The sequence below is a fragment of the Prionailurus viverrinus genome, chromosome C2 (genome assembly GCF_022837055.1).
Source record: "Prionailurus viverrinus isolate Anna chromosome C2, UM_Priviv_1.0, whole genome shotgun sequence".
In the NCBI taxonomy this organism is placed as follows: domain Eukaryota; kingdom Metazoa; phylum Chordata; class Mammalia; order Carnivora; family Felidae; genus Prionailurus; species Prionailurus viverrinus.
This window is the reverse complement of record NC_062569.1, coordinates 110710242-110725630: the sequence shown is the minus strand read 5'-3', so window position 1 is coordinate 110725630 and position 15389 is coordinate 110710242. Positions and strand designations below refer to the sequence as shown.

Genomic DNA, 15389 nt, shown 5'->3' with positions numbered 1-15389 from the left:
AAGTGGCAAGCGAAGATCTGGAGCCAATAGAGGATCACCTAGGGAAGTTGGGTGGTAAGAACAAAAAGGAAAGTTCATTCCATGCTCTTTCTGTGCAAATAGGAATGTTTTCAATCCAGGTTAAAAGGATGCCTGATGTTGAGTCCCCGTCATTTGTCAGCTAGCTGTTATTTTCACTCTTCTTTCTCTTTCTCTTCCACACACACACTATTGTATATGCCTTAAAGTCTAACATTTTTCTTCAATACAGTCCTTGGAGCACAAATCTATACTCTGTCCCTATGTACTTCAATTTATAGTCTTAGCTATAAAAACTATTTCTGAGTAACTTTTAGAGAACAACTCAGTGGGCACTTACAGCTTAATTATTACCAAACAAGTATAAACCATAAATAAGTTTTATACCACATGTGGAGCTTGGCAATTAACCACCGTAGACTTCATTTAACCACTGCAGAAGGCTTAAATTTTCTGAACCAATACTTGGGACTCTGGAGCTGACAACTGTGAATCATGTTCCAAGGATGATTTAAGAAAATGTTTGAAACAGGAACAGCTCAGGAAATTCATGATGCCAAAGTAATCAGGTGAGTGTACAAAGAAGAAAGCTTGAGGACCTAATTCTAGGCATAAAACATAGAAACATACTTACCAAAATGGATGGTAGGGTTGCCTGAAGACTTGAACTTTGGGTGTTCCAAACTAGGTCTTCAGTTTCAGGAAGTAAAACCCCTCTCACTGAAGAAAGAACAATATAGAAAACATTTTTAGTTGAGACACTATTGTATTTGAGGTTCAGGGACAACTAAAAATAAGTTTAGATTTTATAGTTTAGATCTTGGCACAGCAGATAACACAGACTTGCTTAGAAAATATCTGTTACTTTATTCAGAGGTTTACTTATATTGAGAAGGGGAAACTGAAGGACTCCATAAAAATTTGCTTCTTGCTCTTTTTCCTGCTTCTATTCTTACTACAACCTACATCCTCACTTTACACATGCCTTATAGAACAAATAATGTATGTCCTCCTGTGAGGGATAAGGAATTAATGATTTCTTTAGAGGCTTCCAGCACAAAAGGTAACATCTAAGGAAGGACCACACAAGAATGACCAGACAAGGTCATCGTATGCATGTTCCAGACCACCAGTACTAGACATCTCAATGCCAAGACCCCCTAGCTCCAAGGAATGTGACTTATGAAGAACACCTGGACCTGTCCTTGTTCTAAATGATTCCTGGATGCCTGAGAGGACAACATGTACACCAGACCACAATCCTCAGTAAAAACCCCAGACCCCAAAGACAAGACTCTCTCCTTTCCTTTTCCACCTCTCCCAGATACATCATCTATATCTGCATGCCCTCTCTCTCTCTCTCTCTCTCTCTCTCTACATTCATATATGTAGATATATATGAAGATATATATAGATAGATAGATAGATAGATAGATATCTTCAATAACTCTGCTCACTTCCTGCAGGCTTGCGTTTTATTTCTGTCCTGTGCATAGTCAAGGACCCTCTTGGCTTGTCCTGCAGGACCCTCTCTTGGCTGGTCTCCTCGAACCAAGCCTGCCTGCATCAATATTAACACAATCTATCTGAGTTACAAGACTCCAACATAAAATATTCTTCTCATTATTACATTTAAAACATTCCTATGTAATTTCTTTTTCTTTTTGCAAGCATTGTTTACTCTTTTCAAGATTCCTGTGAAGATGTTTTTAAATTGATTTTTTTTCACTTTAATAAAAAAGTTAAGCTGAAATTCCAACTCATTTGGTTGATGCTAAGAATGGAGAAAATTATGCAAAATGATTTCCTTTTTGGCAGAAAGGACCTGTGAAAAGTGGGCTAGGACACCAGAGAGTTTATCATTATACCAATATTAACGAGCAATAGAGGTAAGACAGTAGATTGTATAATTTAATTCAACAAAGGTTTACTGAATCCTTCTAGTTACACAGACTTTGATAAAGCTGAGACTATAAACATTAATAAAGCCAAGTTTCTCCTATGCAAGTATCCCCTATGTCAGAGAGATAAACACAAATTATACACTGAAGTGAGGGCATGTAATACTATGTATGGGATACAAAGAAGAAATTGATTTTGCCTGAAGGGGAGAGGGAATCTATAAAAGCTAAAGAAAAAAAAAGGATTGCCACAATTTGATCTGGTGTATGCACCAAAAATGGAAGCAGAATCTCTCTTTATTCACCTGTTACCACTGGCCTGACATAAAGGGATCAGTCAGAAGCCAAAAACCCTATTCGGTTTAAGTATTTCCCAAAACTCTTTTCAACTGTGTTTACAGTTGTCTTCTATGGGTCAAGGATGATATATCTTTAAAAAATGATGACCAAGTTACCTAGAAAGCTGCAGCCATTCAGAACTCTCAGTTGGCATGACAATAGAAATAGATTTTAGGTATGAAATTTTATACAAGTGAAACATTCATCTAATGAAAGATCAAAGCACCTGAATTAGTTTGTACTGTATATCCTAAAGCTTTTGTTAAATTCGCTTAGAAATTCTCCGTTGTTGAACTCCTTTTTTAGGACATCTTCTAGGAGATATCTCTACTCCCAAGCTCCACATAAAAGGAAGACCTTGCTATGCTGGATTTAGTTTCCTACACAATCTCACTTGGCCTGCTGTATACCTTAATCTTCATGTCATTCTTCCACTACTTTCATTATTAACCTTGGTGTTTGTACCTTCTGTTCAGTTTAGGTTCCCATCTCCTTCAGGTCATGACCTCCTAGCGCTATCTTTTTTCTGATCCCAATATCCAGATTCCTGGGAACTTCTGCCTATTTGCTGTCCCCATAGGTAGTCTTCAACGAGTCTATACTAGCCTTGCCAAAAGGAATTCAGCAATTTCAGATTATAACAAGCCTCTTCTCTTTTCACTATTTTATCTAGGTCAGGTATTCCAACAAGATAGAATGATGAAAAAGGAGTGTATGAGAAAATAAGCCCAGGGTACCTGCACTGCTCCAAAATGCAAAGGTTCCTTAGTGTTTTAGAACTGATAGCCTAATGTCACTATCATCTACAAAGACAGTTTCTCCACTTTAAAGTCCTGTATAGCCTATATGAAGCCCAAGCTACTTTATGACCCTGACCTAGCACACTGTCATATTAAGGAAACATCATTCTAGCAGACAAAATAATTGAAAAACAATTTAAAGTTTTAGTTCAGCTCTCAAAAAATACCTTACTTAGGAAGAAAGAGTTATACATAGTAAAATTTTATTTAACCTTTTTTCTCTCTTTTCTCTGTCTTGTGTCTATTTGTGTTTGTTTATTTACACACACACACACACACACACACACACACACACACACACACAGGCCTAGATGATAAATGCCTGAAAAGATACAGGATCTTTTCTCCTAAGAAAACGTGGGAATTGAAGAAGGTATAAAATGTATCATTGTTAGTATTGCCTATCATCCATGAATTTTCCTCTTTGGCAGCTGGTACTTCTATGCAATCACTTCAATAAAATATACTCCATGGACATTTTAAAAGCTAACTACTCTTGAGTGAAGAAATCATAAAGAAGGAAACATGAAGTAGCAAGTAATTTAACAGGACACCATGTCCCTGATGAGTTAAACTGTTGCAATACTAGTTACCAGATTCTTAGCAAACTTAAGTATGAGATTAACTAGGCCACTCTTTAGCCTCTAAATCCAAAGTAGTCAACCTCGCCCTGGTGATCCCAGATCCACCTATCGATTTCAGATCATAACTGGCTCTCTCCAGCTATCTAAATCCAAACTTAGTACTAAATTCTCTGGGATTCTCCCCATCACCCAGTATCAGTTCTTCTTTCACCAAGATCTTCCCTGAACTTTCCTGAGCTACTCTGTATCTTCTGCTCTCTGGCTTTTAAGTCATCACACCAGTTGATTTGCCTGTGGAGAATTAATGTGTTGGTTGCTCGGGCAGCCCTATAACCTGTTTCAATTCACACTTACAGGTTCTATTTCTGTTTTTCTTATATTTTCCTCCTATTTCCCTAAACTATTTCTACATCTCATGCTCTTCTCTACTTTCTCCTCTCTTTATGGCCTTTTTTCTACAAGTATTCCTAAGAGCTCCTGACTGGTCTCTCCAAAAGAGCTGTGTCTCATGCAGTCTAGAGAATGCTCAGAACCACACATATTTAAGGAAATCAGTTTTCACCAGAGTATATTGGAAAAGAAGCGAAAGCTATACAAGGACTTTATGATGGATATCAACTCACCATTGATAAGCCGGAGGGAGTCAGGATCTGGATTCAAAGAGGAATTCCCCAACAAAAAATTCTGGTGCAGTGTCTCAGCAATATAATCTCTGAAGTTACTAATTGCATAAACAGCAGTGGGCTTATCATCCAGTCCCACAAGACCATGGTTTTCCACCTTGTTGGAATGAAGGCTAATTAGGTCCCAGGTGGTATTGCCGATGGCCTCACCATTGAAGGTCACTGCATAGTGAACATCTAAACCACTATGGATTAAAAGAGACAACAGATTAGGCCCTGCTAAGGAAGCACAAAGAAAGGAGCTTTGAACCCATGGAGAACATATATTACACCTGGGTGTGGGGAGGGGCTCATAAGGCATGGATTCCACCACCATTCGCTGCAGACAATGTGACAGGTATTTCACATGCTTTATCTCATTTAATTTTCATAATAACCCTATAAAGTCTTTATTATCTTCAGGTTATTATTGAAGAAACTGAGCTTTAAAGAAGTCAGAAGATTTGCCTAAAATTTTGCAACATGTAAGTCAAGATTCAAACACATATCTGCTTGACTCCAGCACCTGCATTCTGAACTACTATGCTCCACTCTCAGTAGCTTTTATTAAACTATTATGCAAAAAAGTCATTAGGAGCTTTGCTCTAGTCATCACTCTGGCTTCCAGCCGGTCTATGAGATACGGCCATCAGAAGCAGTACCCATCAAGTCACATCAAGATCCTTCCATAGGAAAGGAGAACACTACCTTCTTGAAGATAAACCACTCAAGATAGACATGAGATGAAAACAATTTCCCTCCTTCAGACATTCTAATAGGAGGAAAATGACTCCCAAACAAAAGCATACAAATAATTTAAGCATTCCCTCCTCTGAACTTACTTATAAATTATCATATATTCTTTGATTACAGCCTTTATGGTTGTGTAAAAAGATTTTGTTTAAAGTGACTGCCTTTCAGTCTGCCTTTGAGTTTCTATCCCCAGTGTTCAGCATGGTACCTTCAGGGCACCCAGTGCCTACTAAATAAATAGAAATCTAAACTTGTCTGAATATAAAAAGAAAACTACAGTCTAATAAAGGTATACACATATCTAAACAAAAAGTATAAACATAATGAGACTGGTCTCATGGATTCTAGAAAAAGAGATTAGTCAACTAATTTATTTCACTATTTAGTGGAAATCTTCTGACCAATATATTATGGCTTCCTTGTAAAAGTAGATCCTTAGATTGGAGAGAGCCACAAAAAGCTAGCATGGCTTGATGATACTGGCCATTAAGATCATCCAACTTCCTTTCTCTTATTTCAAGCTTGCAAAAAGACCTTTGATTATAACTCCCTACAGATTTTCCTATGGGTAAAGAATGTATGAGCCAGACAATGCAACAACTGGTCACTTGGCAAATCTCTTGCTTTAAATCAATCAATTGGCATCCTAGAGAGTGCATCATATCTTATGATTTGGTAAGCACGAATTGGTCTTAAGAGACCTGTTCTTCCTGGGAGTACAGGCAGTTTTGGACCTGTCCTAGGCCTGCTTCCTGCAGATCCACACCCTGGACTACAGGGGACACGATGAAAGTGACCTCCCTCACCAGCCATACAAATAATCAGGTTTGTAATGATGTTTTTATCTTACTCTGAGTAACTTCCATAAGATTTTCTTCCTAGATCTGATAAGCTATCACTTCTAATGGGATGGTTTAATGTGCTTTCAAGTGGTAACTGAGGATTTTGACATCCTGATGCTCTACAAAGTAGTAAGACATCAGCTTGTTATCTAGAGCTTCCTTCAGTCTCTTAATTTTTCATGTCAGAATATGTTGATTTATGGGTAATTCCTGACCCTCTTTTGTAAAGTGTATTTCAGTAAAATACACTAAAATAACCAAATGATGGCACTGAGGTAGAATAAAATAGTAAGAGGGACACCTACTGGTCAGAATTCACCACACAGTATGTGTTCCAAGCATCTAGCATAATGCTTGACTCATAGTAGTTCAATAAATACTTTTGAAAATTATGAAAGAACAAATGGTCAATTTTATTCACTAATGCAGGCAGATAAGACAACTAATTTGTGCCACTTAAATAACAGTATTATATTCCTGACTTGATCCAAAGAATTTTAGCCTCTACATTTTTCACATTAAAGAGCATGCATTATCTTCATACATCTCTGTCTTCTGAGTAATCATTTTAGAGACATTACTTCACAGCCACAACCTACCCCTGAGGATTTGCATGCTCTTCCCAAACTCTATGGGATGGACCATGACTACATCTCCAGAAAGGTGAGGTTCTTGGGGTCTCTGCAAAACCAATTTCATGTTAAGACAGAAACCAGTGATTAGGGAAAAAATGGAGGAAAAAAACTGATTTCATTCCTATGCTATGCAGAAAACCAGACAAGAAGAATCACTGGGAGTCTACCATGTGCCTTGCATGACTTTTAAATATCACATGGAGAAGATCAAGAGAAATGTTCTTGGATCAAGAAATCTGTGTAGTCTGGATTAGATTACAGGTTTTACTCTTTATTGACAAAATATAATTTGTCTCCCAAAATTTGCCTTGGATATCTAAAAATAATACTTCCGATACAGTCTACGTTAGCTAGTGAGGAGAAATTCATTAAAGAAGATAAAGTGCCTCAGAGATATGCTACAATTCTTTACCATGGTTTTGTACTAGAAAAAGAACTCAAAGAAATGCTTAAGGAATCAGGAAACCTTCTATCTCAGAGCTGAGACTGTCATTAGGAGCCAAAACAGACTGAGTTCTGGCATGGTAAATGTAGTAAAGTGACATCTTAGGATGAAGGACAGAATAAAAGAAAGCCCAGAGGCCAAGGAAGTACATAAGAGGCAGCAAGCACATTGGAAGACAAAACATGATCTGACTGAAGAAAGCAGGGCTGGTTCTCCACACTCAGCACCTCTGAGTTAATCAGCCACCACTGTATCATCATCTTTCATCTTCTGAACTAGACTGAAACAGCTGCTATATAGAGAAAGGTTCTCCAGAAACGTCAATCATGTGGAGGTGAAATTTACTCTTTCTTACTCTCTTACCTCAAATGCCCTGATTGGCTGTTTAACACGCACAGATTTTAAAGAGACAAAATAAAAATATTACCTCTCATTAACATCCACCAAAATAAACATATTTCAGAGAAACTCAGACATCTTTTATAAAATTTCTTCTATTACAAATAAGGAACACACTTACAAAGCCTGGAGCTGAAATTTTGAAGTATACCAAGCAGATATATTATTGATTCACTTCAAATGAGTAACCTACTAACTTAAAATAATATGTGAACCTTGAGACAGGTACAAAGCAAATAGAAAATTTCATATGCATATAAATGCTTATGGAATAAGAGAGAGAGGTTATATATTATATAAATGGACTATTTCTGTGCCACACATTCATTTATACACAGGTCAGGACACAAGTATACCAAAAAGTTATGAATAAATTCCATCAACTGGCTAATATCTGACAATACCGAACAATTTTGGAAACTCTACCTAGATTAACAATTCTATCATAAAATCTAATGGCTTCATATTGTTATCTGTGTCCCTATAGAGGACATAGCACTCAGTAACTGGATACCATTCTTTTGGTCATAGGATTAACATGAGAGTTTGGGTTGTTTTCATATTCTAATCATGCCAAGAGGGCAACAATCAAACAATCAAGCCCTCTGGTTGAGAAGTGGCCATCAACACATTACCTATAATATATACACACAAAACAGTTTACACATACTAACAGTATAGAAATCAAAATTCTGATTACCTTGGTCAAAATATCTGATACCTCCTAGTCATATAACTTATGGCAAATCAGTTTGTCTGCCTTGGGCAAAATATCCCCACCTCCAGAAGGAGAATAAATAATAGTTCTCATTTTCACTATCTCACAGGGATATTGAGAAAATAAAATGAAAAAAAAAAGAGGCTGTACTTCGACATATCTCTAAAAGTGGTTTTCATTTGATTCTGTATTCCTAGAGGATATAAACCAAGAGTTATCATTTTTGTAGGCACGGGAATTGTCCAATTTCTAGGTACTTACTAAACACTTGCTTAAATAATATAAATGAAAATGAGGACGTCAGGAGGATTTAAGATGGTGGAGAAGTAGGGGGACTGGGATTTCCCTTGTCCCTCAAACACAGCTGTATTGAGGTCAGAACACTTAAAATACCCAGGAATACAGTCTGCAGAGTGACAGAGAAATCTCCACAGGTGGACGGAGACAGCTTGGTGAGACACAGGTGGATGTTTACAAATTGGTAGAGATAAAGTGCTGGGCCCCATAGGCACAGAGAGGAGGGGACCCCTTCCGTGGAGAGACAAAAGGAAGAGAAATAGAGGCTGTGAAAGTGTGGTATTATATTTGGAAAAGAGAAACACCTCTCTGAACCACAGACTGGGGAAGAAGAAATCAGCAGTTTGTACTTTGCAGTTTCTACTTTGCAAACAGCCTTAGTATTTGAAGACCGGGGTTTTCAGGGGTGCCAGACTTTCTCCAGACTGGAGTCCATGCCCTGTGCGTGCACCTGGTGGGGAGAGGCCCAGGGTATGGAATTGACCTCAGGGGTACACTGGCAGACCACAGTCCCTTCCCTAGAGTACTGTGGGAAAAAGGTTTAATGCTCCCCCCCCCCGCCCCGCAAAAGACCCTGCTGGCACCAGCCAGAGGCCCTTTGTGGACTGGGTGGAGTGGTGCTACCCCAGAAACAGGTCTAGGCAGTGAGGGATCCTTTGAGACATCGGGTTTTGAATCCCAGCCAAGAGCTTAGAAGGTGTGGAAGACTGTGGAGCAGGACAAACAGCATGGTTTGAGATACCCAGTGCGAAGAGGAGAGATTGAGGAGTTGCCATTTTTCTCCCCACCTACACGATGGGGCTTCAGAGAACAGCACAGCGCCCCCAGTGGAGGCAAAACACACTTACACCAAATCCCGCCCTTCTGTGCCTGGTGACTACATATCTAAAGGAGCAGAATTGACACTGAGTGAACCAGCAGGCATCTCCTCCAGACCAGCACAGTCACTGGTCTCAGGCACCAACAGACAAGTGTAGTGTTTTTGTCTGTTAGGCTGGGTTTTTTTTTTTTAATGTTTTTTTTTTTTCTTTTTCTCTTTTCTTTCCTTCTCTTTCCCCCCTTTTCCCCCTTCTACCCTCTTTTTTTTTCTTCCCTTTGGAATCAAGCTCATCGTTTCTGATTGGATTTTTGGTCAATTCATCTCTCTCTCTCTCTCTCTCTCTATATATATATATATATATATCTTTTCTTTCTTTCTTTCCTTTTCTGTTCTGGTTGTCTGTTTAATCAGGCATTTTTACTCTATTCTTTTTATACCTTTTCTGTATCTCCTTCTTCTTTATTTTCCTCTCTCTCTCTGTCTCTCTGTCTCTCTCTCTCTGAATTAAGCCTTATAGTTTCTTTGATTCTCTGCCTGGTATTTTTTTTTTCACCCCTTTCATCTCTTTCTTTGTATGAGATAAATTTCCCCCCACACATTTTTCCTTTTTTCCAGGATTACTTCATATGGGATAAGGTTCCCCCCCACACACACACACACCTTTTTCACTTTTTCCAGGGTTATTTCAACAAACAAATCAACAATCCACCACTACGTGCAGTGGGATAGAGAGCCAAAGACTCAACAACAGAGTGCATGCAACACACTCCAAAAACACTGCCTAAAGTACCAGGCCCTGGACAGTGTATAACGCTTTTTAATATACTAGTATTCACAGGTATAGGACACATAACAAGCTATTAAAACACGTAAAAGACAGACACCTAGCCAAAATGAGGAAATGGAAGAATTCTCAAAAAAAAAAAAAATTCCAGGAAGAAATGACAGCCAGAGAATCGCTCAAAACAGATATAAACAACATATCTGAATAAGAATTTAGAATAACAGTCATAGGATAGTAGCTGGGTTTGAAAAAAAAAAACACATAGAAGACAACAGAGAATCCATTGCTGCAGAGATCAAAGACCTAAAAAATAGCCACAATGAATTAAAAAATGCTGCGATTGAGATAGAAAATAAACTAGATGCAGTGACAGCAAGGATGGAAGAAGCAGAGAAGAGAATAGGTGAAACAAGATAAAATTTTGGAAAATGATGAAGCTGAAAACAGAGGGACAGGAAATTACTAGACCATGAGGGGAGAATTAGAGACCTAAGTGATTCAATGAAACAAAATAATATACATTTCATAGGAGTTCCAGAAGAAGAAGAGAGAGAGAAAGGGGCAGAAGGTTTATTTGAACAAATTATATATGAGGACTTGCCTAATCTGGGGAAGGAAACAGACATCCAAGTCCAGGAGGCACAAAGAACCCCCTTCAAAATCAACAACAGGTCAACACCATAACATATCATAGTGAAACTGGCAAAATACATAGATAAAGAGAGAATTCTGAAAGCATCTAGGGACTAAAGGTCCTTAACCTTTAAGGGTAGACACATAAGTTTAGTAGCAGAACTGTCCATTGAAACTTGGCAGGCCAGAAGACAATGGCAGGAAATATTCAATGTGCTGAATAGGAAAAGTGTGCAGCCAAGAATCCTTTATCCAGCAAGGCTGTCATTCAGAATAGAAGGAGATAAAGATCTTCCCAAACAAAACTGAAGGACCTCATGACCACTAAACCAGCCCTGCAGGAAATCCTAAGGGGGACTCTGTGAGTGGAAAGCAGCAAAGACTACAAAGGACCCAAGACATCACTGCAAGCACAAAACATACATATAACACAATAATTCTAAATGAGGAAGTCAGAATGCTCTTTTCAAATATTAAATATTACAATGAAGGAGTATTACTGTATGTCTAAACATGTCCATAATTAACCTATAAATTTGCTTCATAAATTTTCTATTATACTTATCAATATTGCAAGAGAAAATTAGTTTTCTAAATGTTTATTTATTTTTGATAGAGAAGGCAGGAACAGGGGAGATGCAGAGAGAAAGAGGGACAGAGGATCCAAAGTGGGCTCTGCACTGAAAGCAGAGAGCCAGATGCAGGGCTTGAACTTATGAACTGTGAAACCATGACCTGAGCCAAAGTTAGCCACTCAACCGACTGAGCCACCCAGGCACCCTGAGAAAATGAGTTTTAAATAAATTTGAGCCCAAAGGCAAAAAAAATGACAAGCAACTACCACAAAGAGTATTGACTATGTTTTTATATTATGCTTTTTCTAAGAAATTCTAGAGTGGATTTTGTTTTGCAAATGAACTATTGTAGAGATGATCTTTCTCCCATTCATTTGCCACTTAAAGTGACACTTGATTATGTTACTGAATGACAGTAAACTTGAAAGTGCTTACATTAATGGCAGTTTTTATTCCTATTTTAATTAAGTATAGCTCAACATTTAAAGCACTTGATAGTCAACAGTGTATGGAGGGTTATATAAACTATATCCTGCGAGCTAAATCCAGCCCAGTGTCCATGAGTTAATGAATTTTCTTTTTTAAATAGTTTAAAATAATCAAAGCAAGAATATTTTGTGACATGTGAAAATCATGTGAACTTCAGATTTCAGTTTCCATAAACTAAGTTTTACTGGAATATAGGCACACTCATTCATTGTCAGTGTATTATCGATATCTACATTCATCTGATGGCTGAGTTAAGCAGTTGCAACAGAGAACATATAGCCTGAAAAGCTTAAAATATTTACTACCCGACCCTTAAGTGAAAAAGTTTGCCAACCTCTGATCTGTAAGGAGATGGAAACTGATACTGACACTAATATTGGAATATTGGACACTAATATTGGAAGTTATTCCACACTGAAAATACAACATACCATATTTTCTAAACTGCCTTTCAACCAGTTAACAGTATAAAAAGTGCCAAAAAGTACTCTACCTGCCATTTTCCTTGGGTGACCTGAAAATAAAAATTCAAAGTGTTAAGTAGAGTTTGAGACAGTTATAATTGTCACATCATTCATCAAAGTGCAAGTTCTTAATATATTTCCTCTAAAATGTTTCCTTAAATCAAAATGCTTATATAGTATCAGATGCTGACAAATGTCTGTAGATTGAAGGAAGTGAACAAAGGCAGAGAGAAGATTCTATTTTAAAAATAATAATATTTACTGTCTTTAAACTTACTTTTTAAACCACTCTTATAAGGTTTTCTCTCTCTAAATAAGCATTTTTTTTTTAGTAGATCAGCAGAGGACTCCAGTTGTTGGCATTAACAAAATTAGGAAACTTTTTTTTGGTAGATAATGAGTTTTGTAGTTTAAAATCAATGAAAAGTAAATAAGGTGTTATACAGAAAAGGGTTTAAGGGATTGGGAAAGGTCAGGACTGACTAAACTACAGGATATTGCATAGCCTTTAAAATTCATTAATTTTATGTAACAGACACTTAACAGAACTTCCCATGTGGCAGAAAACTGTGCTAAGTGTTTTACAAAAATGAATTCATTTAATCCTCATTAAGATTATTAAGAGCCATTAGAATCCCCATTTTACAGGTAAAGAAACTGAGGAACAAAGAAGCTACATAATTTACCCAAAGTATTTCTAAAGTTTTTTTAATAAAGCAGAATTAATAGTAAATTATCTTTTTTATACAAATATGACATTAAAACTTGGTAATTTATCTAAAATCATCTGGCCAGGAGTGCCAAAAGCAGGATTTGAACCCAGGGAAGTTGGCTGCAAGGTCATGTTGCCTTTTAGGTCACATGAGAGGGGTCTTCAAAGGCCTCACATCCTTAGGTTCTCACAGAGGCTTTGGTCACAACTGGAGGAAGTATTCTGTGAAAAGTGAGAAGGCTAAACTGGGGAGACTGGTCATGGCCCTCTCCCTTGCACAGACAACTACCTGAGTATCTTTGGGTAAATTACTGAAATTTCCTGTGCTCTGGAGTGCTTATTAGAAACAATGAAGAGTAATAATAACTATCTCATAGCATGGCTATTGGGAATAAATGAGTTAACATAGATATGAAGCCTGGCACACTGTAAATGCCACGTACATGCTTGCTGTTATTGCTAGTAAACACAGAAGTTGTGACAAGAGAGGGTGCCAAGTTTAAAATGTTGGCACTATTAATTATGCTGTGAGGTTACACAGTACCCCTACTCATGCTCCCCTACATCCAAGAGCTGGGCCACAACTATCCTCCAAATGCCCCAAACCCTAAGAATACTGAGTCTAGCATGGGGGATAAGAGAAAGAGCTAAAAAGGTATTACATTGAAATAAAGAGTGCTACTGAACATGTACATTTTTAGAGTCTGCTTACCTAAAGTCAAGTACACGGATGTCCTTATAGCCTGGTAACCCAGTAAATGCATTTTCAACCTGTTAAAAATAAAAATAAAATTTTTAGCTATGTAGAAATGTGAAAAGGTACATATAAAATACTGCTTTAAGAGCTGACTATAAAGTGCACTGTTTATAAGTGGTGGAAGCTTGTACATGTATACAGATACATAGTGGACAGAATGTTACATAAGAAAACTATAATAATTAACCTTGTTAGAAAATAGTTTTTAACACAACACTGCCACATTTTTCTTTCACATTAAGGTTTTGATATGCTTTAATATTAATTTCTTTCCAAACTGTGAAAACCAACTTCTTGTTGGCAAAACACTGCTTTTTCCCTTGTGGGATGAAATGTAGATAACAGCATTAGTTTTCCCCCCAAAAAAGCTACAATAGCATTTTTAAAGGTAATTGTTTGGATTAGAAATCTGGTGCAGCATACACACTAACAGTGAAGTATTCGTTTTCTTTCAGTGTAAAGTTTCTGAAGGCATCTGTTTCCTGTTCCTACAACACGAGGGAACTGTGAACACAATCAAAATTAGAAAATAGTCCACAAGCTGAAGCTCAGTCCCCAGAAGAGAGGCCCTATTGATTGGGTGTCATGATGTAGGTTACGAAGCAGTGACCAGGTAACTTAATTGTCAAAAGCTCAACTTATGAGCATCACATTGACAGGAAGCAAGTAGATATTTAAGATCCAGCCATGTAAATCAATATGAGCTTAGTGAATAGAGGGTTGGAAAGAATGCTAACTGAACTAAAAATCTAAAAATAGTCAGGTCATGCATAAATATGTATTTTAACAACATCGAGCATTTAACCCAGATTTCAGAAGGTGACACTCTCACCAGAAAAGTCACAATGGAACCAACACCAGAACAAAGGAGGGAAGTTATTAATGGATTCTGGAGACATCTCTCTCTGGGCATTTGCTTTTAAAGCCAAGTCTTGATAAAATTGGGAGAATGGGATTTTTTTAAAAAATGGTTCACCAAAGACCTTAACACCTTAAGGATAAAGAATCCAAACCCATGTAACTCTTTGGCTATCATAATTTGCCTTGTTTTATTCTCTTAGAGGAAAGACAGAAGTGCCATAATTCTTGTGGGATAAAAGTAGAGATGGAATCCGCAGGATAGGAACTCGAAAATGAGTCAGTCTCAATTGTTTCTGCTGGCAAAGTAAGTGCCTTATTTTATAGAACTAATCCTGCCCTGCCCACCAACCATATCAGTTTTCATAAGATTAAAATGAATGCACCTGAAAGTACTCCGTTAACTGAAAAATGCAATACAACTGTATGTTATTATTATCACTGGCCCATCTCATTTGGGGCTTTGCCAGCTCTTGAGTCTAACCACACACAGGTATTCTAATTCATCACATCTGGTTAGCTACCATACAGGTGTCCAGTTGAATCACTGCACTTTATTAACATCAAGATTAATAATGGGTACAGCCTACTGAATGACTTCTATGTGCCTGGTGCTTTGCAAAAGCACTTCTTGCAATAATGCCAAGAGATACCTATTTTCCCAGTTTTATAGATGAGAAAACGGAAATATCAACTAACTTACCCCAGTCCGTGCATTTGGTTATATGACTAAATCAGAATTTATTCAACCCAAAATCTTTCTAACACCAAAGCCCGTATTCTTCCCAATGAATTTCATGCTTTCTCCTCTTCTTCTTCCCCCTGCTTCATGATAAGGATGTTACAGAATTGGGACCAGGACTGGGAAAACCGTGAAGCTCACTTTAACTTCTCAGCTGAATTA

General features: G+C 37.5%; 1 protein-coding gene across 1 annotated transcript in view; it reads right to left on the bottom strand.

Moving 5' to 3' along the window:
• Positions 1-15389, bottom strand: part of IMPG2 (interphotoreceptor matrix proteoglycan 2) — an 85513-nt gene that overhangs the window by 31770 nt on the left and 38354 nt on the right. Inside the window, exons 9-12 of the mRNA XM_047874020.1 lie at positions 13583-13641; positions 12188-12208; positions 4266-4510; positions 653-738 (exon numbers count right to left, since the gene is read on the bottom strand). Of these exons, the coding sequence (XP_047729976.1) occupies positions 653-738; positions 4266-4510; positions 12188-12208; positions 13583-13641 (411 nt within the window). The remainder of the gene's footprint in view (positions 1-652; positions 739-4265; positions 4511-12187; positions 12209-13582; positions 13642-15389) is intronic.